This window comes from Centroberyx gerrardi, chromosome 11 (genome assembly GCF_048128805.1).
Source record: "Centroberyx gerrardi isolate f3 chromosome 11, fCenGer3.hap1.cur.20231027, whole genome shotgun sequence".
In the NCBI taxonomy this organism is placed as follows: Eukaryota; Metazoa; Chordata; class Actinopteri; order Beryciformes; family Berycidae; genus Centroberyx; species Centroberyx gerrardi.
Window position 1 is genome coordinate 14,083,913 of NC_136007.1, and position 24,576 is coordinate 14,108,488.

General features: G+C 40.9%; 1 protein-coding gene across 1 annotated transcript in view; it reads left to right on the forward strand.

Moving 5' to 3' along the window:
* Window positions 1-8,098: 8,098 nt before the first annotated feature.
* Window positions 8,099-24,576, forward strand: part of mtnr1bb (melatonin receptor 1Bb) — a 30,926-nt gene continuing 14,448 nt past the window's right edge. The window contains exon 1 of the mRNA XM_071924624.2: window positions 8,099-8,306. Within this exon, the coding sequence (XP_071780725.1) occupies window positions 8,099-8,306 (208 nt within the window). The remainder of the gene's footprint in view (window positions 8,307-24,576) is intronic.

The following is a 24,576-nucleotide window of genomic DNA, read 5'->3' on the forward strand; positions in this document are numbered from 1 at the left end:
TCTCAACATGCCTGCTCCCAAGTGCTGTATGTTTCTTTGATGCGACTGACACAGCTTGGCAATGGTACATGGGGAGGGAGAAGAGTTGTTTGACACACTTTAAGAGTAATCTTACATTCATACGCAGAAACAAATTGTATGAGCAACACATCAATACTCGCCCACTCTTAAACGTACAGTATAACTAGGCAGTGTGTATCAAGATAAATACATGGAGTATGTTTGAATTGTGTGTGCAGGCACTGTAGATAAACCAGCACACATTCAGCGGTAGCATGCCTGGTATATGAAGAGTTTGATTCCAAAACACTGTATATCCATTTTGGAAAAAAATGTACCTTGTAGACATTTCAAAATATATTTCTGTATATCATCTAAAATGATAGTATTTGGTAAGCAAAAATCTCTCGATAGCAAACAGTGAGTTGTATTTTCCTGACAGCAGTCATTTTGTCAGAGTAAGTGTTACATTTTTCAAATGGTGGATATCTCATTTTGGAATGAAACTCTTCATATATCTTTTAGTGCATGCCAGCCTGTGTCACTGAAATAGATGGAAATACAGCTGATAGTGAAATGTTGGCTGGCTTGTTCCAGTTCTATTCTCACTCCAAGCAGGAACCGTGAATCACAAAAGGCTCAAACAGGTACAAGACAGAACCTTAGGGAGATGCATCTCTATTTTTCTACACCCGGGGAAAAAATGCATGCATCACTGTGCAAAATGTACACAAAAATTGGAGACGCTTGTCACTGCTGGAGACATTCTCAAACCTCTATTAGCAACTTTGCACCCATGACTTTTTGAAAATAATCTGCTTGTTTGCTCTCCAATGCGATCACAACACCAGAAATCATGCTTTGGTTTTTTCTATTACCTCAGCCTTTCAGAAACAAGGGAACGCAGAAAATGAGATTTTAACAATTAGCATAATATTATGCTATGCATGTCTCAAGTGATGACAGCTAGGGGTCTCTCTAAAATATGCAGGTGGCGCATTGACTTTCACTAAATCTTTCCATTCATTTATTTGGTGCTGTGGATATCCTGCCTCCCCCTTTGAGGTCTTTAGAGGGACAGAGAGATGAGTCATCACCCATAGGACATTCATCCTTACGGGCAGTACCCTGCACACATTACCTCTGCCTCAGGCCATACTGGTGCTACTCTCATCACCATCAGCATCATCAACAACAACAACATCGGCAACAACACACCACAGGTAGTTTTAATGTGTACTGATACAGTGACATTCCGGTCAAAGGGAGGGCAAGGCTAATTATTTTTTCAACCAGATTCACTCTCATTCGCAGCTTATTAAATTATTCTGACAAGGATTATGCAACATGTCCCAATAACTGACATACCCTTCCTGGCACACTCTTTCTATGACCATCCAGCTTGTTTAACTTATTCCAAGCATGCTGGCTGTCCCAGTGACAGGCACAGGGTCAAATCAAAGGCAAATAAGAGGGTGTGTGAGAGAGAGAGAGGGACAGAGAGAGAGAGAGAGACAGAGAGAGAGCAATAAACAAAGTGAATGTTATGTTTACTCAACATGCACAAGAGGAAACTGACAAGGACCCGCCAGTCCCTTTGGCTCTGCTGGCTTTTCATTGGACCAGCTGGCATTTACACCATAGAGTCAGCTAAGCCACTTAAAACCTCTCTCTATCTCCCCTGTTTTTTTCTTTTTCTCTGCTCCATTTTTCTCAGCGAAGTTCCTCTAGATCTGGCTGGACGCAGCAGGGAAGGGATGGACAGAAGGATGAAAGGATGTTACATAAAGGAGGAGGGGAGTGAAGGATAGATCACGTAAGAAAGGAGAAAGACGAGTGGAGGAGGGGGAAAAGTAAGAGAGATTACCGTTCCCCAGTTCCTGCTTATTGAGGGGTGGCTGTGTGGGTGATTATAAACCCACGCTGTTCTCAGTAACACCAGGATTACACTCTCAGCCAGACCTAATCTATGTGCCTAACATCTGCCTCTGATACCACATACACACACACACACACACACACGCGCGAGCAAACACACGAGCACATGATGCCGACGTACATACATACAGTCGTACACGCACACACACAAACACTCCCATGACCGTAATGGCACAGCCTATTTTTAATGTCACAAAGCAATTTCATCAAATGTTTTATTCATGAAGACTTTAATGTTATGAGTATAATTCTGTCTGCCTCCAACACAACAAAGTATGCCTACATTGATAGAAAAAGGTGGGGGATGGGAAAACTGAATGGTCTCCACTCCTATTTATGGGGTTACCCATACATATTAGAAACCTGCCGCCAGCAGTGTGTGAGGGAGGGGGAGCTTGCATGTGTGTGTGTGTAACCACCACCCCCCCCTCCCCCCCTCTCCCCCCCTCTCCCCCCCTTGTCCCCCCCCCCTTTACAGATTATTACAATTACAAAAGGCAATCCTCCAGCATATGCCCAGAAGACTGCTGCCTGGATGTGTGAGGCAGGGAAATTAACTAGTCGAGCCATATACTTTATGTCCTTTGATTCATTTTATGTGTTTATGTGTGTGTGTGTGTGTGTGTGTATGTGTGTGTGTGTGTGTGTGTGTGTGGGGGGGGGGGGGTCTCTGTGCAACCTCAACACATATATGAGACCAAATTATCCCCACCTCTCTAACTACCACTCCAGCTCGTGGAGGGTGGAAAACACCACCGTCTCACAGTCTCAAAGGGCACAAAACATTCAAACAATCAGATGAATAAAAAAGTCTTTATGCAGTTGGGTTCACTTCATTAAAAAGCATTAGGTGCTTGTTTCATCGGCAAATAATGGGAATAAATATTCTGCCTGCTGTGCTGTTTTGTGTGTACATTATGCTGAATTAGAAGACGGCATTGTATCTCCACCTTCTGCTATCCTCACAAAGTGCGATGAAAAGGCTGACTCCCATTACCCAGGATCTGTTTATTTTGCTCTTCGTGAGTCTTGGGTTGAGCTCTGATTATGCTGATATAGCAGTTGCCAATGATGCTGCTAGACTTTGCTACAACGCTCTCCAGTTTGTTCTGATCTTGTAAACACATGCTGCCATAAACAGAGGTGAGACAGAATGATGGATCAAAACTCCTCATGAAATGCTGCTTATAAATTTGGCTGCAACATGGCCCTCAAAGCACAGCTTGTTATCTTCTTTAGCTCTGAGGAATTGGTAAGTTGTCACCCTGGAGATTGCTGAGATCTGATTTCGGAGGAGGCTGTTCCATTCTCTCCTTTGATCACCAGGTGTTTTAACACTCGCCAGCGGGGTAAGCATCTGGGTTTGCTGAAGTTGCTGTAAGACTGTAAGATTTGTATTAGGTCCTTGTTGAAATGCCTGTGGTAGTAACCTTTATAGGCCAGCTGATGGCTGTCATGTAACGACACTCGTAAGACAACATTGTGTGACAAACACTGTGGTAAAACTAGAAGGCACTCGGACAAATCTCTGCCAATATTGACAATTCGCTTACTGTTACACCCAAAGACATTCCTATCACTTAAATGTTAAATTAAATAGATTTCTCAACACTGTAAACATGCCTTTGAGGTTTGGAACCAGGTCTCTATCTCTGTTAGTTTCATAGTGGCTAAAAAACTATAATTGCTAATGGTGGGAATTCCATATCCAGATCACCAAAATTTTATCAATTGTTCCCTGGCCTACGGCCTATCTGTCCACATCTGTTCATAAGTTTTTGAGATATCCTGCTGACAGACGGACAGAAACAATAACGGGTGAAAACATAACCTCTTTGGCAGAGGTAAAGGCATAACATACTAATAGATACAGCCCCTAATAGTCATTCAAAACTGTCACTCAACACATAAAACTATAACCAGCTAGATTGAACATTACTTTTCACTTAAGATACTTTATTGATAATGATTGGCCCACACCGCTACTCAATCACACTTTTCTCTCACATATCCACACGCACTTTATTAAACTTATTTTAATCATTCAGTAACATAATTTATTATAATGCAATTGATATGCAATAAGCATTGCATTTCAATTGCATTATAATAAATGACAGTATTATTCCTTCTCTTCTCTATGCCCAGCCTATCAATCTCATCACCCAGTAGTCATGCTGTTATCCAAGACTGTAAACAAATGACTTGAAACATCTTTCTGCTCCAAACCCTGTCATCTGCAAGTGGTGTTGCTAACAGATTAGAGGTGTCATCTGTATCCATGACTGTCATAGAAAGCAAACATGTAACTAGTGCTAGGCCGGTTTTCACTTGTTTTCTTTACACCCTGATCCCCACATATTTGTTGTGTTGGCACCATCTGGTGATTGGCGAGACATCTCCTGCAAAGCCCTCTCTGGAAGAAAGCCTGTGATGGAGTTGCCTAACGATGGCGGTGTCATCAATATTGATAAGGTGAGGTGACTTCTTCAGTTGTTTAGGTACTTAAAATGCCAGGTACAGGACAGAGATCACAGCCCCGTGGAGCCACTGTGTTGGTGGTTCTCGTAGAGGACATGATGACGTTGACACCCGATAGCTTTGTCCGGTTTGGCAGGACATCATTTATCCTTTTCCCTACAGTGTCGGGTTTACTCCCATACCAGTGAGTTTCTCTGCCATAAAATAGGGCCGAACATTACTGAAGCCTCTTTCAAAGCTGACAAACACAATGTTCACATTAGCTATAGATTCAGAGGTCTGTGAAGCATATCTACCAGAGTCAACACAGCATAATCAGGACTTTGCAATGGTCAATAAGCAGACGGATTTTCTTCCACAACCCTTTTATTTCCATAACTTTCGCTCTATTATCTCGGTGGTTTTGCATCTACTCCAAGCATAAAGGGATATTTGACAACCACTGCCATGGAAAATATCACAGCCGCATACTAAAAAAAGCTTTGGGGACAAAAATGAAGTATTATACTACAGTGTGAAATGCAGAACTGAAGATTATAAATGTTTAAAGGGGGGAAAAAAACACCATAAAACACTTTAACACTGTTAAATGATGTCAATAGCTGTTAAATGGCTATTGGTGATGTACCTTGCATTTCTGGCCCCAGTTTGTTCTTTGGTGGTGTTTGTTTTTCTTATTCCTGCGGATAAATGGCCAAATGTAGACAATGTGATGTCTGTAGAGATATTTTCAGTACAGCTGCAATGGAGTTTGATAGCAGAAAAAAAAATCAGCTTTCTAAAACATCACTGGTAGGCTAAATGTCAATTTTTGGTGTCAGTCCCTCAGAATCAAACAGCACAGGCTGCTTTTCTAGACTCACTATTTTGCACTGACGTTCAACAGTCATACAGGGAGAAATCCATCATAGAGGAGGAAGACATACCAATTTCATCACCAACTGTAACCTCAAAAGACCATAATGCAATGCAGCCACAGCTTGCATCTTTGTGGATCTGTCATCGGTAGGGTGTGAAATATAACGCCCTCTTTGACAGATTTTTTGCAATTTGAACATCCGGGCATGGCACACCAGGGTATTGTTTTCTCTCTACTCTCTCTTTTTCTTGACTGGAAACACTTACTATGCACTCGCTATCGCTCTCTCCGCCTGTATGTAAAGTCGTCCTGGGAAACATAGGAAATCACTAACTGAAGTAAAAGTAGAGAAGGCAGGTTGAGGGAAAGTGGGGACACCGAAGAAGTAAATTACACCACTTCATCACAAAATAACTTCTGGAATGCACTGACCGTCACAAATTCATGATATCTAACAGTGTAAGAGTATCCGAGGATGGGATTTTCCTTTAATGAATGCATAAGTTAAATTATGTGTCCCAAAGTTTCCCAGAAAAAACAAAGCAATAAATCAAAGTGACATAATTGTGACATTGTGCAAGCTTACTTGAAAGTTCCCTGATGCGTTTAGTCCCTAAACACTGTGTAAAACCTATTAATGTCTCAGAATTGACTTCAAACTTTGAGGCCCTCACTCAATCTTTGGAGTACAAAGATAATTTTGATATCACCAGAAAGCTTAAATTCAATGTGACTGGAAATGATAGAGCAGGTCACTATGTGTATATATGGTATTGTTGGTGTTTGTGTGTGAGTGTGTGTGCGTCTTGACAGTCGCCATATATGGAGAAGGCGCTGTTTTCTGTACCCTTAATGCCATTAGTTTTCTTGATATATGATATTGTTAGCCGTCCATTTTGAGGTCCAGGCATTGTTCTGTGTCATTATTATTATATCACTGGCAAGTTACTGTTTCCATGTGGATATAGATAAAAGTTTCTAATGTGTGTGTGTGGCATGTGTGTCTGGTGTGTGTGTGTGTCTGGATAACCTCACAGATGCACATCCGCCTGCTGGATGTCGTATCAAGCCTGTGTAACACTGTGTCACACCGCCCTGGTTTGAGGTTAACATGGGCCGGGCTAATCTGTTCCTGGTACTGTGCTTGAGGGCATCCGCTCCAGCCATAAGCCAGTAGTAAAGAGTTAAGTAACTGAGTGCCACTGGCCTCAATGTGTCAACACTGGCACCGACAGTATTGATGATATATGAATCCATTGGATCTGATGGCGAGCTTGAACACCAGTCAGCAGGCTAAAGAATGGAAGGGATTAGACTGCCACCTCCGTCTTGCTCTGAATGTACTGCACTGTCCAAAATGAGTCGTAGGCCATAAATGGCACTCTGATGGAGGCACACACACGGCTAACATATTATTTCAATCAATAATATGATATTGCGTTTGCTATTGAAAAAGTCCCATAATAGCCCTAACACCTCTTGTTCTTTTCATCTTTGTTCTTTGTTATTGGAGCAAGTGAAAGTATCAGCACAGGCCTTGGTTGCTCATTAAAAAAAATAAAAGGACATGAAATAAATAAAAAAATCAGAGAACCCCCTAAAAAAACAGCATATTGTAGCAGAAACGGGCGCCTGCTATTAATGTTCATAGTAATAATGGTTATATTTAAAAAATGTTCTCACACTGAGCATCAGGTAATTGATGTGACAAATTGACCTGCGTTTTGCTTCTGGCAGTGAAATGCTGGGTCTGATTAAATATCAAATCACACTGTGATAACAATGTACTCTCTGTATTAGTTCTGATTGGACAAAACAGTACGAGGCATATCCAGCCAGATCCACTGCTGTGTGTACATTTACAGCACCTCGGAGCATTGTGGTGAGATCAAAGCCAGATACTGGAAATCATGCTGGGAATAGATAGAAGAAAATGAGGGAAATCTGTGTTTGCAAGCCTACCTCAGCATGGTAATGCGAGAAGGAGCGAGAAAGTGAGACAGAGAGGGGAGAGGACAGGAGAAGGGGGAGAGGAAGAAACACAAAAGAGAAGTCGGGAGTAAAAGGCTGTGTGCAAACCCGTGTTTCTGTCTGTCCACACTCTGTGGATGCCTTCTCATCTTGCTGTGTGACTGACTAAAGAGCTTCTCTGTGATATTTACCAGAGTGTCGCCTCGCCGCGCCGCGCAGTGCGCCGTATCCTCACATGGCTGCGTCGTAGTTTAGCGCATGGCAAGGGTAACAGCCGGGAAAAGAAGACAACACGTTCCTCTGCCTGTACAGAGGATAAAAAATGAAGTCAGAAGGATTCAGAGAATAATGCCATGCTGTGACATGTTTGGGAAGGAATAGCCGTCGTTTCGCCAACGTGGGCGCATGCAGACAGATGGAGAGATGTTAGAGATGTCAACCCGCAAAACAGGGACACTTGGAGAGGGTGAAGACTTTGCACAAGATATGGGTGGTCTGGACTTTTTATTGTCAAATATTTTCTAAAAGACCTAGATGAATAATTAACATTTCCTCACCAGGGACAAGGTGTGGCACCGCCGTGTGCCCGGGCTTTCGTTGGCACATGTATGACCTGTGTGCTAAAGCAGGCAAGGAGTCTATGTAACTTTATATAGGTTACAGGTGAACCACTTAATAGCAATTAACTCATATTCGCGTTAAGCAGCAGACTCGGCGTGCGCTCTGGTGGAAACCGGGGAGGCACCCGGGTGCGCTCCATGTTTCATTTAGGTCACACTGGTACCGGCGGTTCCTGCGGGACTTCAGGCACTGTTGGGACTTAAGGCAGTGTTGGGGTTTGGGCCAGTGATGCCGGACACATTCACACTCCTAAAGAACCGGACAGAGCCACGGCTGGGGCAGCTAGAGCGCACGCTGGCCACGGAGGGGAACGCCCGCCCCGCCTGGGTCATAGCAGTCCTGGCCAGCGTGCTGATATTCACCACGGTGGTGGACGTGCTGGGGAATCTGCTGGTGATCATCTCTGTGTTCAGGAACCGCAAGCTGAGGAACGCGGGTAAGATCTCTCAGCCAAACCCTCCTCCATCCCATCCTGTGATGTAGCGGTAAACAAAAAAGGTGTGATCGTCCAGTCGGTGTCAAACCTCCACCAATATAAATAAATAATCAATGATATTTTCAGAAAAGCTTTAATATAGGCTAGTCTATATTCCCCCCTACCCTATTAGAACTTACATTCGTTTAAGATTTATCTCGGCCTAAAAAGGCGTGTGAACTCTAATCTTCAATAAAAAGGTAGGTGAACTGCGTTTAGGTGTGTTTACCCTCCACCACATCGCCGATCCCATCCTATCTTAATCAAGTTGCCTGCGCGCACTTCACCATTTGACAATTTGCTTGTCCGATGGCCCTTGAAGTGTCACTTCACCGAAAGGCGCATCGTTGAAAGACAAAACGATTTCAGAGTAATACAGTCTTTACTGTAGACATTTAGGCATAGCTGAGTTTACTCTTATCCAGAGCGACGTAAATGCAGGCAGGGTTTCAGTGTTTTGCTGAAGGACACACACGGGGCTGCTGATGGACATAAGGTTGGCTGTTAACCTGTGATTTTCCAGTTACAGGGCGGTCTCTTGAACCACAAGTGCATCCTGCCGCCCAATTAAGTTAGATTAGTCCACATCTGCATTTCTACCCCGAGTTATCAAAGCTAACAGCATGGTGTCTCTCTGCTTCGCCCACTCCTGCAGTCATTTTCTGCGCTTAGACTTAAGTTCAGTAAACATCTACCAGCAGTAGGTAAACTTCAACAGAATTCAAGGGATGCGAAAAAACTTAGTCTGACTCACATTTGTTGTTTACGGGTTGATTGATAACCACAGGGGAATCCTGCTGAAAGCTGGTAGGCCTATATTGGTGTGCATGAATCTTTATAGGAATGTGTGAAATCACCCAGGGAGCCTCATGCATCAGTAGCGTAGTGAATCATAATGCAGAGTCGTAAAGCAGAGAAATGTTATTTCAGAGGACCCTCAGGTGTTTCTACTGTAAAGAAGCAAGTGGAAAAAATCTGCCAGTGGGGTGATAATTCCACTTGTCCCCAATGTAAATGAATTTGCTTCAAGAATTTTCTTTAATCATTCATAATTTCTTTGATGCTAGTGGACTGAGCTGCCTTATTCTGCCTTTTTTCAAGATATTGACACTTTTCTTTATGAAAATACCTGAAAGTTAAACTGCTTTGGAAACAAGTGGAATTACCTCACCCAGAATTTTTCACTTGCTTTAAGAAAAATAGGATGTTAAGACTAAATATGAGACTAAATTACTTGTTATGATGGATATTTTTTGCAGTGTATATCTACTCTACTGTGTAGATTGGCTATTTTGTGCATTATTACAATTGGTACAAGAGATCCGCAGGCTATTTCTCAGCCAGTGGGTCGCAACCAAGGACCTTTCTGACCTTTCTGACCTACTAGCCGATAGGTACCCAGAGGATTGACCCAAACCAACTTCATCCTTTCATTTCAGGACATTATGAACCTCTCGTGGCCTATGCATGTATATATAATAACAAACGTATTTTCCTTTAATTGAGCATAATTTTCAGTTCAGTGTACACAGGAATCAGTGGAGCTTTTGAATGTGACCCTATCTTAGGCTACATAGAAAAAAGACTCCCACACTCTGCACTCTTGCATAGATGATTTATTTATTGACGTTTAGGTACCCTGAAATTCAGCTTATTCGTAGCATTCAATTGCCTTGGGCCAAGGTTGTTTATTTATTGATGCTACAAGTTTATGGAACAAGTAGCAACTAATTTTGTAAAACGGGAAGTATATGTCAAGTGGCATTTCATGTGCGTATAACACCTAAATAATTCCTCTTAATCATTATCTCATTAACCTTAATGCAAAGTAATAGAAACTCGGGGGTTGCATACACACATATGTTGGTAACCATTGTGGGAAAATCATATCTGATGTGATCAGATCTTCATTGTGATCACATGTATTTAAGTGTACTTGGCACAAGACATTCATCAATACACAGTACCTGATCTAAGTATCTCTTGGTCTGTTTTGGGGGAGTGCCTGTGGCTTGGATGTTAGAGTGGAGTTGAGTTATCAAGTTGGCACTTCTCATTGCAGATGTTTTGCTGAATTAGGCATTAGGCATTAGGCCATGACACCTCCAGAGGCAAAACAGTAAATTCTGCCTTCTTCCAGGACCGCACCTTGTACACCTGCTCTTCACACTGAGCAGACCTCTGCTCATCCACACTACATCTGCGCTACCCTGGCACTGCACCTCTGTTTAGGCTTATATATAGGCTTTCTCACAACCACAATTTTCAATCTCACCCTCAATTTGAATAACAATCGGCTCGTGGGATGGCTGACCCTCCTGGCTTGAAGCGGCCTTCTCAGCAGTTCAGAAACGGAATTGTACCAACTATCAAAGCCCCAAACACTGAAGCATCAGCAGCACTGGCACCTGAATTTTCACACTTTACTACAGTATATCATATTTTCTGTTCTATGCCCTGTCTACAATCTGCTTCATATATTTGGACACCAAGGAGTAGACCGGATAGACTATATGGGGTTCACATTTTGTTCATACAACTGAACAATTGTATGCTACCAGCAAAACTACCTGCTTAATTTCCAGTCATAATACAGGGTGTTCTACGATATGTAAATCATCTTTTCCTCACCTAAGTCTTGCCTTCCTGTAGCCTACTTCCCTGCAGGAAGACCATAATGAAAACATGCATGCATTTTGTTTCCTTTTGCCTCAAAAATAGTGCATTTATGTATTAAGGCTGATCTTTCTCAATTCAAACAGCATACTCAGCAGTTCAGAAACCAAGCTGAATCCACATTCATGAGCTCAAAGGATGGCTGGATTGAAACAACCCACTCATCAGTTCAGAGGGGCACTTGTATCAGCAAACACCTGACTTAACTATAGTGTACAAACATTCACAGCAGGAGCTGAGGATAGCATGTGATTACTCACTTCAGCTGCCATAGGTGTGCATAGGCCCAAAACTCCTTTGTGGCTTGATCCAGCTCCCACATGAGTCCCCACTGCGTCTTCAAGTTCAAGTTTTATTTGTCATTCATTTGTATTTCCTGTGGAACAGTGAACTCCACAGAGCAAGCTGACCGCTGAGTGTTGGACCACAATATTAAGTCAGGTCCTAGGCTGGTGTGTGCTCATTCTTACCTACCCGCAGTAATAATCGTAAAGAATACCCTCTCAGGTATTATTGGTGTATTGAATGGATGTGAAGACCTCTATAATTCACACAAATCAAAACTATGATACGAGTTGGTCCTGTAAACCGAGCCACATTTGGGATTGCAGAGGGATTGCATGCGTTACCTTTCAGTCCTCTCAGTTTTTTCTCGTCTCTCTCTTCAAAGACCTTGACGTTTAATTTGAAACCGCTTTCGGTCTCATCATGGGCTATTGTATATCGGCGGGCTCATGCACATACACACTCACACATGGATGCGCGCACAAATGCGCACGCACTCATGAGCCTGTACAGTATAATTTTCTTTCTGTGTGAAGATGCAAGCTACGTGTGTGTGTGGGTGTGTGTGTGTGTGTGTGTGTGTGTGTGTGTGCGCATGTGTGTGTGTGTGTGTGTGTGTGTGTGTGTGTGAGATTCAGAGGAACAGTGTGTTTTGTCTCATGACATTTGTCTTTTAAGGAGCTTTGATTCATACAAACACACACACTCACCCATACACACACGTTTGCTTGCACACAAACACACAGAGAATATTCACGCACACAAGCCTACAGATCACATTGCCATATTGTGCCTTTCTGAATAGTGTGTAAGTGTGTGTGTGTGTGTATGAGTGTGTGTGTGGGTGAATGAGTGCTATGTACAGTTGTGTGGAGCAGAGGTTTTTGTCCCCTGACATTTGTCTTTGAAGGAGCTTAGGTGTTGCAAACCTTCAAAGAGAGTTAGACAGGATCACACATTACAGAGACTCACTTCAAAGAGACTTTATTTACATCATCTCTTGCTTTCTCGCTCTCCTTCTCTCTTTCAGATCCTCTCTAGCTACTTTTCTCAAAAGCTCTCTCCCTCTACATAGTAAAAAAATAATGCTTAAAACGTCCCATAGTTGCATTCTTCCCTAAGACTGAGTCATGAAAAATAACACTCTTTGCTCAGTTCAACGTTTCATATTTTTTTTATTTGTGAGGTGAATTTAGTAGCGGACTACAAAATGTTCAATCACTAGGAAATGGGTGTAGTTCAAGATAGAATGACCTTTCCTCACACATAGCTCAATGGACAGGCTAGATGTGAATGGGATGCAGTATGGAGTGACCAACCACCAAAAACAAAATGTTACAAAAAAATATGGGTAGCACAAAAATAACCAAACAGAGTCTCGGAAGTTCAGATCATATAGAACTGGGTATCATCTGCATAACACTGGAAGAAGATGTTATTTTTTTACAGATGATGTAGCCAAGGAAGAATATACTGGGAGAAGAGGATGGGATTTAAAATTGATCCCTACAAAACCTCACAAGTAAGCTCTGTTGAGGATGATGTAGAATTGCCTATGCCAAACCAATGGTTTGACTGTGAAGGCAGGAGCTCAGCAAGTTTAGTGCTGTGTGTGATACCAACCCAGTGCTTGAGGCAGTCAATTAGAGTAGCATGGTTTACCTCAATTCTGGTCTACGAGGGCTGGTGTCCTACAGACTTTTGGTCCTCCCTGGTAGTTAATGAGCCACACCTGGTCTGTGTCTACCTGAGCAGCAATATTTTATGTAATATCTAACCGCCGAAACACGATTCCAAAACAAAAGAACGAGAGGGCGGAGGACGGACAAAGATCCCGTAAGTTAACTTCTTAGCGGACAATGCATCTGATGGTGACTTGACCAGCGGGAACAACTGGAAAGCCCCAAGATTCATTGCGAGAACGACGCATCACGTCCGAGCAGCGCTGCAGTCTGCAGGACAGAGCCGGTTGAAACAGCTGGGACAGTTAACAGCTGTGTGTCTTAATCACCTGCGCGGCTTGAACTGTAAGGAAGCTTCTCTGTGCTTTCTTTCATGAGAAGATCGTTCTCTCCAAGACAACTTGGGATGAACTTTCTCCACAAGGTCACAAGTATCAACTTGACATTCTTGGATTTGATAAACAGCCCAGGTGTGGCTTATTAAGTGCCAGGGAGGAACAAAAACCTGCTGCACGACCGGAATTGAGGACACCTGATCTACACTCTTAAACAGCACACTGAGGTTGAAATGGTTTCAAATTAAGAATCCTTCTGCATCCACTATTAACTACTTGGGCAGACACTTGGGCAGTTTTAATGGAAGTGCTGCCTCCAGCAGACATTTGTTTTGATATTTTGACAGATTTGTAAAACTGAGCTCCAGCTTAATTGCAAGATTTACAAGCTTCAAGGGATCTACTTTTTTGGTGTCTGACCAAGACATCAGATTTTTTAAAGCAGTTTAGTGGGATAAACTAGTGCTCTGTAATGTTGTGTTTTTAATAAGAAGCTTCATTTATTTACCCTACCTCCCCAGTATTTTAGAGATATTGCAGTGCATAAAGTCAAAGGAAGGTGGGCTAAAATGTAATTATTTAAAGGGCAGTAAACCATGTTGTTATGATGGAATTAACTTTCAAGTCATCTATGAAATAGCGCTGCTCAAAAGATGGCAAAACAAAATATGCCCTCTGTCCTTCATGTTCTACCGCTAGTGTGGAAAATCTGCCAATGTTGTTGATGGAGCACGTCAACAGTGAAAATGGTCAACAAATCAAATCATTCTTATTACTTTCTGTAATCAATATTTATGAGACGTGACCACTTCCTACTAAACTGTTGTGGTCTGACTGCAGGAAATTCAAAAATATAGTCTTAAATGAAAAAAAAAATTGGATTTAAATCTGACGTCAACATTTTACGAGCTGCCTCTTAAAGTGTCAAAGTTGAACATTTTTTACACTACTGGGAGAGTATGAACTGGAAAGACAAATAAAACACATTCATGCACATAAACATACGAGCAACACTATTGCGTCATAAATTTGCATTTTCCCATTTTTCCTCTTCTTGTCAAAAAATGTTTTGTCACAAAAAACATTTTAGCATAATATCACCTATGTATTCCAACATGTCCCCAATGTAAACAGATTTCACTGAATTACAAAATCTGTACATTTGTAAAAATTCTAAATCTCATTTTTAAACTCTTCAGAGGATTCAAAGACATTGAAGACACTTTTGATTCAGCTCACCATTTAGAGTCCAATGGCACAAGCGATGTTTCCTTCTTAGATGTCACTACATGGCGATATCATACCTCTGTCGAAATCTTAGCGACTTGGGAGTATGCTACAGGTGGAATTTCTTGATTTCTTGATCACAAAAAGGTCACATACAGAAATAATAGAAACAAATCTATAATTTTGGGCAAAAATATGTGGAAAAATATAGAAAAGACTTGGGACACCGTTTTCCAAGAACTCAGCTAAGTACCCAAGAACTCAGCTCTGCTAAGCCTTTTGTTTATCTGCCAAAATTTAAAAATACATATAAATTATAAAGTATATATGAGTATACAGTATAAATTAAACACAAGACCTAATGTTTCAAATTGCATTGAATAATATGCTATTTATGAAAAAATAGCTGGGCTCCAAGAAGTTGAATTACATTTTTAATTTTAGCCATGCACTCTAGTAGTTAAAGGCACCTGGGTGTTCAACCAAGTCGACCTAACATGGGTAGAAACGTTGATCTACCTGCTACACCCTAAAAGCAAGTGTTTTTTGTATTTTTTTGTGATAAAAGCATTTCACTGTTGCTTTTATTTTACATAGCACGTAAGTTTGTAAGTTTTTGCAGCAGTTTAATTCAGTGGGTTGTCTACCTTTCACTCTAAATGAGTAAAGTGCAAGGAAGCATCTTTATGACATTTGGCACGGCCTGTATAGGAAATGTAATTTATGCTAATTAATTTTGATGCAGGGACTTTTTTTTCAGAGCTGTTTATGTAAGAAAATAGAAATGATGAATAAAATCACATTTGCTTAGAGAATACGCTGACTCTGCACTTAAAACCCCAGGAGACATCCACTTTACTCCCATTTTGCAGCCCTTGTAACTTCCGACATTGTACAATTCTCTTTTTATTGTTCTGTTGTGATTTGGGCCAGGGCAAGTGTGTATTTCTTTGATGCATTTACCAACTGAGTCACATATGCTGTTTTGCTGCAGGGAATATTATAGTAATTACTGTTTAACAGTGGACTGCATCACATTCCTGACTCCATGCTTTGTCAGCTATAGGATCCTAGTTCATAGTCTAATGAGATGTTACTGTGTGAAGCAGGGAAATACGCTTGGACAATGGAATTTTTGTTTGCGGACTGCTGAGCCCAAAAAAAATAAAAAAAACTTCAAATCCAATATGACTACTTTAAAAAAGTGCGAGGTAGCACATCCAAAATTGGGAAAAAATGACTGGATACAAAACTCACATTTCCCTAATTTATTGGGCCGCACCATGAATCACTATTACAGTCTGAGATGTTATTTGTCATAGGTCTCCATGACTGAAACACAATGCATATAACATTATTAAACTATATTTGAATAGGAGACAGTGACTTACACTTCCATGCAGGCTGCAGCTGGATTGTTTAACCCACTTTGCTGAACAGTTGTCAGGCTGTTGCATCAACTATTTTTATGCCCACGAAAAAAATCACTGAGATTTCAATTCTATTAGGACCATATGAGTTATGCTACTGTAGTGTGTAGATGAGGTTTATGAGACTGTTTCTCTGAACCAAGAGTAAATTAGTTCAGTTGATGGATTAATGGGCTGCATGTAAACATCATACTTTGCCAGCATTCCCTGACTGGTTTAGTTTCAGTCTTGTTTACCTTTTTACACAATGATAAAGCCTATGAAAAAAGTGATTAAATCATTACTTAAAAACACAGAAAGAAGAGGAATAAAAGTGTTAGCGTGTGTGTGTGTGTGTGTGTGTGTGTGTGTGTGTGTGTGTGTGTGTGTGTGAGAGAGAGAGAGAGAGAGAGAGAGAGAGAGAGAGAGGGTCAGACAGAGAGAGAATTTGTGTTGAGTTGCTAAGGGAAAACTACATTCTCCATTTTTACATTTTAGGCACTGAGCTGACACTCTAATCCAGAGTGACTTCCAATGAGTAAGCAGGTGGGATTTCACAGTGTCTTGCCCAAAGACACTTTGACAGCACATGTGGCTGCTGGTGCACACATTGGCTGTTTTGCAGGGATTGAGTCTCTCTGAACACTGTGCCAACCTGCTGCCCTAAGTCTATATTGGTATTTGTTAAGAGATGTACACTCATTGTCAATTTGAGCAATGAGCCACGAGAGGCCGTGCTCTACAGTGATGTCAGAACAGAGGCGTTGTTGGGCAAAGCAGAGAGCCAAACAATTTTTGAACAGTAGCTAATTGACACACAAGTACCAGTATGAGTGGTGATTTTTGGTTAATGCATTAATATTTGAATTGCAGTCATGAGTGTGTGTTTATCAGGCATTTTACAATAGCTTCAAACGTGTCTCAGCTAGGTTTAGACCGATATATCGGTTTGCCAATCAGGCTAATTTTGGCCTTTTATTAAATATTGGACTGCAGCCAGTCATGTCATCCAAAAGTCATACAGGTTCTTCCCTGAACACAGCTGCATAAAAGTAGTCTGTATACCTGCAATGAAATTTTATTTTATTTGCACATTTTTTTTTATTCATTTAATTGTTCAGTTATGTTTTTTGTAAGTTAATTCCTCAATTAAATGCAGCAAGGTGTCTCCTTTAAAGTCTCCCCTGCTGTTTCAGACCTTCCAACCTACCTCCCTGAAACACTGACTAAAATTTAAAAATTAAAGATATTGAACATTGGCACAAATGTCGGCTATTAGCAACTACAATCTAAAACGGTATTGTCCTTCAAAAACCTTTGAAAATCTACTTTTACACTGTAAGTCAAAATGACACCAAACCAGCTTCCAAAACATCTGCAGACCCTTGTTTAAATGTCATATAAGGTTTTAAAAAAAAATTCTAAAATTGAGCCCACAGTGACTATAATTGTCTTACTGTACATTGTACTGTACACAGATGTTTTCACTTTTGGCCCAATGTTTGAACAATCTCAGTGAAAGTAAACAACAAAATTTGTATCACCACCTGGATGAGGTGTGAATTTTTTTCAGAATTGTATCTGCAAAACTTTAATTTTGGTAAACTCTCAAAGTTTACACTACATTAGACAAATGTGGAATAATTTGCATATCATGTCAAAACCTAAGCCTCTTGAAAGGCTGAACAGATTGTAAAAAAAAATATTCTAAAAGAAATATTCAAAAGTAAGAGTTATAGCACAGAAGTGGGTGTGATTTTGTGAACTGTAGCAATAAAAAATTGTACGTCTCCAGTCCACTCATATACAAAATCTTACATCCAACTCGATTATCATTAAGACCATCCAGGTTATCTGTGTAAAAATGTTTTTTGCTGAAACTGCACAGAGGATATATGCAAATGAGTGAACAGAGAATTATGTTGCAGGCTGCCATTTTCACAAAATAAGTTCTATCTTAAGTTTTTTCACTGCCTCCTTTGTTCAAGCAGATTCCACAGAAACAGTGGCAGCAGATTTTCGTGGACATTAAAACCACCAGGGGCCCTCAAAATGTCACAGCTTTTTAAAATCCTGCACTCATGAAGTCATACTGTGAAAAAAACCCACAGGTGGAATCACTCCCTAGCTGGCTCAACAAAATATTGAGAATTATTGAGAATTGATGGAGTTGTCCAGAATATGGGAAGGTACAGATTTTCAGAAGGCCCGATGGGTGAATTGTGAATTCAACTGAAAGTAAATTTTGAACAACAATATGTATAATACGATATAATATTTAGAAAATTAAAATACAGGTCGATACATTCATGATATAAGATAGATGGATTCTGTGATGAAGGAGGGCTGCAGAATGTTCAGTGCGGCTGATCATCGTCTAAATTCAAGACATCATAGATTTTGAAGTTGCACCTCCACCACTGTTGTCGGAGCACAAAAACACCTACATTTTCAGGAGAGCAGATTCTCCTGCAAGGCTTTGCTTTCTCTGAGACTATGCAACTACAAACAATTTCGATTCATTAAAATCAAAACAGAAGGATAGTCAACCGAACAGGTTGTCAGATCAATCAAATTTTCGTTTTTGTTGCTTTTTTTTTAAGGAATCATCTACCCCGAACGACTCTCTGAGCTTTCTATAAAGGGTTCTCCAAACCAGACAGCTGTAGGCAGACTCATACCAGCTAACCAAGAACCCCTTTGGAACCTTTTTATGTGCGTAACAGAGGAGATGGAGAAAGGGGGAGAGAGAGAGAGATCACAGAGCAGGCGAAATGGAAATGGAGGAGCGTTAAGCTGTAGCTCAAAAAGAAAAGGGGAAGAGATTAGACACAGGGGCTCTGTTGCGAGTTTGATTTGAATTAATCCATTTACTTGATATTGAATCATTTTGAATCGCGCATGAAAATTGCATTTGACATCCCATTATACATCCCATTGTGACAAATATTAGCCACTTAGTCTAGTTTCATCGTGTAGTTCCTTGTAGAATCCATAGGGGAACTGAGTTGCCACTGATCTATAATGCATGGGGAGAGAGTGTCTACGGGGCTTTGGGGGATTTTCCGTGTGTGTTGAGGCTTTGCCATATAATTCTTTCATCATCTGCTTTTGCTGGTTTTTGTCTTACTCAGTGAGTATTTAGGCAGAAGCGAAGGTTGGACATGACTGCTGGGGATGTTTTTTTATTTTATTTTTTTTTTTTTAAGTGCACTGGGAGTCTACTCTCGACTGAGCTGTGCCCAGACACTGTCCTGTATCTGTGAGGTGAAGTATGAGTAGCAGTCCTGTAATTCCATTGAAGACAGACAACTGGATAAAAGCAAGAGAAAGTGATCAGATCAGATGGATGGGGGAGGAGCGGGGCTAGAGAGAGAGAGAGAGAGAGAGAGAAGCAGAAGGAACCTTTTGGAAACAGGTAAAAGAAAATAGAAAAAATGACAAGGACACAAGCTATAAAAGAGAGAAGGAAGGTGTTTAGATAAGAGAGGGAAAGCATTGAAATCCCTGGCTATAAAAGTAGGAGTGATGAGCTTCTATAAAGGGAAGAAGCACAGCAGTGACAATGTAAGAACTACTGTCATATGTCATCAAAATCACCCAGTTGTTATCAGTACCTTAGTGGTAAGATGGGGATGATTCAGTAAGCGCAAGTTTGCACAAATGCACACGCACACAGCCACTGACAGCGCAATTTTCTGTAATCTTAATAACCATGAACATGCTAGATTGACCCATTTCAGCTGCAAAGCAAGTGATCGGTAATTTTATTCCTTTATGCCTTATCAAATCCCCTTACGCTCGCTATATCTCCCCATATCCATAATACATGCATTGTGATAATTTGAAGTGCATTATGTAACCGTTTCTCAAAACCCTCAGGCAGCAGTGGGTGAAGAGGTGGAAGAAGCGAGGGATTTGCTGGGAGAGAAGGAGGCGAATGAGAATGAAAAGAGGAGAGAGGTGAAATAGAGGAGACATGAGAAATCAAGAGAGGGCAATCGGGGATGAGAAAATGAGAATAGGAAAATGAGACGGGGAGGTGTCGAAGGGGTGCGCAGATCTGTATTCAAGCAAAAGACTCGGCTTCACAAACAAGACAGGCAGACAAACAGGAGGGCAGACACAAAGGGAGGTGGGAAGGCGGGATGGAAGACACACAGCCATATTAACCTGCTTCGGACGCAACCTTACAGAGATGTGGGTAAAGGTGTAGGAACCCAAGTGTGAAGAGTAAGATGAATGTAGCTGTGAAATAGGCCAACTGGGTATATTCTTTTCTGGAAAACTGGAATTTCTATGCAGAGGTGCTGCTAAATTGCGATGTGATTAGAATCGCTCTCTTTTTAGGAGAAACATCTACAAAAGACGCAGCATGCAGGAGTGAAAACCCTCACAGCGCAATTGGCATTGTATCATAAAGCTGAAGAACTCTTGGCAGGAGGCTCTACTTTATTATTAGAAAAAAAGTAGTAATTTCTAGACATTGTTAAAATTGTGTAGCCAACTGTATCAGCACAAGATTGAGAACTACACTTTGATGTGTTACACCCTAGTGCTGCTTAAATGATTCAAATGTTTGAGTCTTCTCAATGCCATTTATGGAGCTGAGTGTTTGCTTCAAAGAAAATGAAAAGATAAAAACATTTTTAGTTTTCATTAAACCATTTTCTTTGTGGTAAACCCTTAAGTCATGTTAAATAGCTCAGACAGATCCATTAGAGATGGATACATTATCAGTTTTCTCCAACAAAAAGAAAAGATGGATTAAAGAGATGTGTGCAAAGGGAGCATCTGTTCCTGATTGATTTCAAATACCCCGCATTGAATACTTAAACACAGATCATTGATTTAGACTCATGCATAGTCTAGTTGTTCAAACTCAAGTTGAAAATGTTCAGGGCCTCCAGAGCATCTGGCATGTGATATTAGGTGGAAATTACCTTATTTCTCCAATCAAAAAGGCATATTTTTCTCACTCTCTTTTCAGATTTTTCAAACCCCCGCTCCATTAAATGCAACTCATTTGTTTTGTTTTCTTTCGACCTCTTTTGTGTAAGTGGGTGAATGAGTCGATGAGTCCGAAGCACTGACCAGTGAGCACCGGGGTAACAGCAAAATCTTTAGGACAGCAAGAGATTTCCATTAAGACCAGCTATTTAATCTATTATGAAATTCATCTTGGCATGGCTCATCATACTGCTCTCAGGAAATATTCATTTCAATGAAAATTGCATAAGGAATCAAATGAATTGAGCTGAAGGGGTGTTTGTGATTAAAAAGATCCCAGCCAATTCACTTTCCTCTCCCAGAGGGTTAGATTGCCGATTGGTTTCTCTGCTTGTCTACTCCATAAATTGTGATCAGAGCATGTATGCAGCCCTGCTTTAACTTGACAGCAGGGACAGAGGGTTTAACTCAAATGCTGTGCATCTAAAACGCCAGGCTTTCTGATCAAACACAGAGTGCCCAGAGACACTTAAGCCCTTCAAAGGCTGTGCTTTGGTCAACTGGAAGTTATTATGTAAGTTTTATAATGTGAAAAGACAAGTCAAAGATTTTACATAATGAAAGAGATTATGCCAAAGGCTATTTTTTGTTGGTTCAGTAATCAATACTGTCAATAGTGGTCTCTCCCTTTGCAAAGTGCACAGTTACACACTGGGCTTTTATTTTCCCTATGTTCAGGGTTATAATGATGAGCTGGGACAGCTTTCTGATTTAATCATCTACTTTGCTTTACAGTTCAGTGTGCACTTCAGAGGTCAATCTTGTAGGACTAACCAGACTTAATATCCACATGCTGTACTCAGCAGAAAAGCCAGTAAGCCACTACATCACAGGACAATGTGGGTCCAATATTTTCAATTTACAAAATCACAGACAGAGCGTAGCATTGTGTGATGTTAGTAAGTATCCACTGTGCTGCAGGGAAACCTTCTTTCTTCTTTGTTTGGTCAAATAACTCCAGCGTAGGTTGGAAACTTTTTCAGTTTTGGCAATATCTGACAATGCCTTCATTAAGACTCAAACTATTTCTACTTTGTGCTATCTTCTGTCGTAGATTTCCAAATTGGAGGTCGAGCCATCACAAATGTCCCTACCTTTGAATTTAATTATGGAATGATGTCTAGCTGCTGTTAAACTATACAGCCAGGTAGGCTCAGCAGAATGTGCCGCCAGACCGAGCAGAATGGCATTTTTAATGTGAAGGAATAGAGGGGGAAACGAACAAGGCCGGGTGTTGTGCATTCTAAATGTGGGGGATGTGGAGGGATTGGCTTGCCTGAGGCGAAGCATCCACAAAGTGCATTCTGAATGCGAATCACCCTGACCTGAGTTCATTTCCACGCTCATACAACAGCTTACCAACAAATAATAATTTTCTCAAATGCATGCATGATTTGTAGCCTTGTGACCCAGACAAAACACAAATTGTTTCCCCCCAGTTGTTCACAGTGCAAGATATTTAGTAAGATTTCATCTGGCTTGCGAGGCAACATGATTTGGATTAGCAGCTTGGCAGCAATATCTCTGTTTCCCCAATCTCTGAACGTCTGACTAATAACTCACTTCACTCTGCCAACACATAGGCAGAAAGCTTTAGTCCCATACACCTCTCATCCAGGAAACTAATGTTAGCTAGCAAACCTTACTGCCACTTACATTGCCTACAGTCACTGATCTGTGAATATGGCCTCAGTGTAGTCTAGCAAAGCTTGCCAGGTAGCGATTTCATTGTCTCCCAAACAATTACTCTCCCAAACTAAAGGTGCTTTCAGATGGAGCAGTGGATATCGCAAAGTGCGGGCAGTTCCACTGTGTGTAGGAAGAAAGCGCTTCACACGGTGGTAGGCAGGCAATTTCCACGGGGAAAGGAAATTGGCAGAGCAATGTAAACACAACCGTGCAGCGTGCACATAGTTCATTACTAAATCTATTTCTTTGCAACTATGAAAACATTCTGAACACAAATCAAATATCACACAGTCGTAGATATTGATTGTGCTGCACAAGCGCACAAACGTATTTAAACTACAAAGATATTTGTTTTTCATGACAACACGCCATTTATAGACAGGTGCCTTAACAACCAGGAGTCAAATCTTTGTTTGACATTCTTAGTTATTGGGTAAAAATATAATTGAGCTCTAGTTTTTTTTTTATTTTTTTTTTTTTACATATTTTGATACCAAGGTATGTTATTATCTTTTACAGGAATACCAGCAATATTCATTTTTTTTTTATTATTATTATTCATTAAGGCAAATAGTTTTTCACAGGCATTTTTTCACATTTACATTCAGACCAGACAGAGGAAACCTCTTCCCTTCTCCCATTTATCCAGTGGGAAGTGATGTCAACCCCTACTAAAATGTAATCGGTTGTGAGATGAAGCACCTGTGGATTCCACTTGGAAAAGTTGAAACCGTTTTCAGCGTTTTCGCCGTCCCCACCACAGTTGAGCGGATTCCTTGTGCTTCACTGGCTGCACCGCCTAGTCTGGAGGATTGCTCACCTCGCTCTCATTGAAAGTGAATTGCAGGTGCGAGTCCACTGCTCAGTTTGAAAGCACCTTAATTGTAGGCTACGGAAAGTCAGGTGCTGCCAGGCGTAGACACAAGTGGCACCACTTCATGTTGGGGAGATGAGGACGCGTAATCACTCATGATAGAGAGTAAATTTGTACCAAGAAATTTGACACCAACAGTGTATTGACAGGCCCTGACGTTATTTCTTTGCTGTGTTGCTGCTTGTGCACTGACAGCTGACAGAAGCACTGACAGCAGCATCATAAGCTGACTTGCTTTAAAGACACAAATTGACAGTCACTTATAATGAGCTGGAACAAAATAGTAACTATTAACTATCAAGTTCACAGAATACACTTTTCCCTGTATGCATACACGATTCACAGTGGCGATTTAAAAGTTGATGCTTAAAGAAATAAGAACATTGGAGCAGCGATGCAAGATGGAAAGCGAGTGTGGATATGTTGATTAGCACATTAATCTAGAACAGTGATTATACTCAATTACACTTGGGGGGAAAAGGTACACCTTTCAGCCAATCAGAATCAAGCATTCAACAGAGCTGTTACATTAACATTTGTGATTCTCTGGGAGGTTGTTATGATTACGCAAGCATGGAAGTACATTGAATTGTACATGCTGCACTCAGAGAGAAATGCAATCATACAAGACATTTAACACAAAGGTTAAAAGGAGTTTTTTTTTGTTGAGTACACAGCAACCTGTGTTTTTTTTTTTACGAATACAACAGCAAACGTGAATGCATTTTGCAGATAATATTTTTTTTTTATTATTATGAAACAATTGATAGGCTCATCATCAAACAAATGCTCTCAGAAGTCAGGAAACAAATTATGATATGCAACATTCATAATAATTAATAGTGGAGTTCTTGACAGAATAGTGGGGTGTAAAGGGGAATCAATAGACTCTTACTACCCATTAGCACTAACTATGTTCCAGTCCTACCACCAGCCGCTCACTTCCACCCCCCTGGTGAACCCCAAAGACCTGCTTTAATCTCCACTCTTTGATATTATCTCAGCTCAATCCTCCATCACTGAGGGAGAAGAGCAGTAGAGAGA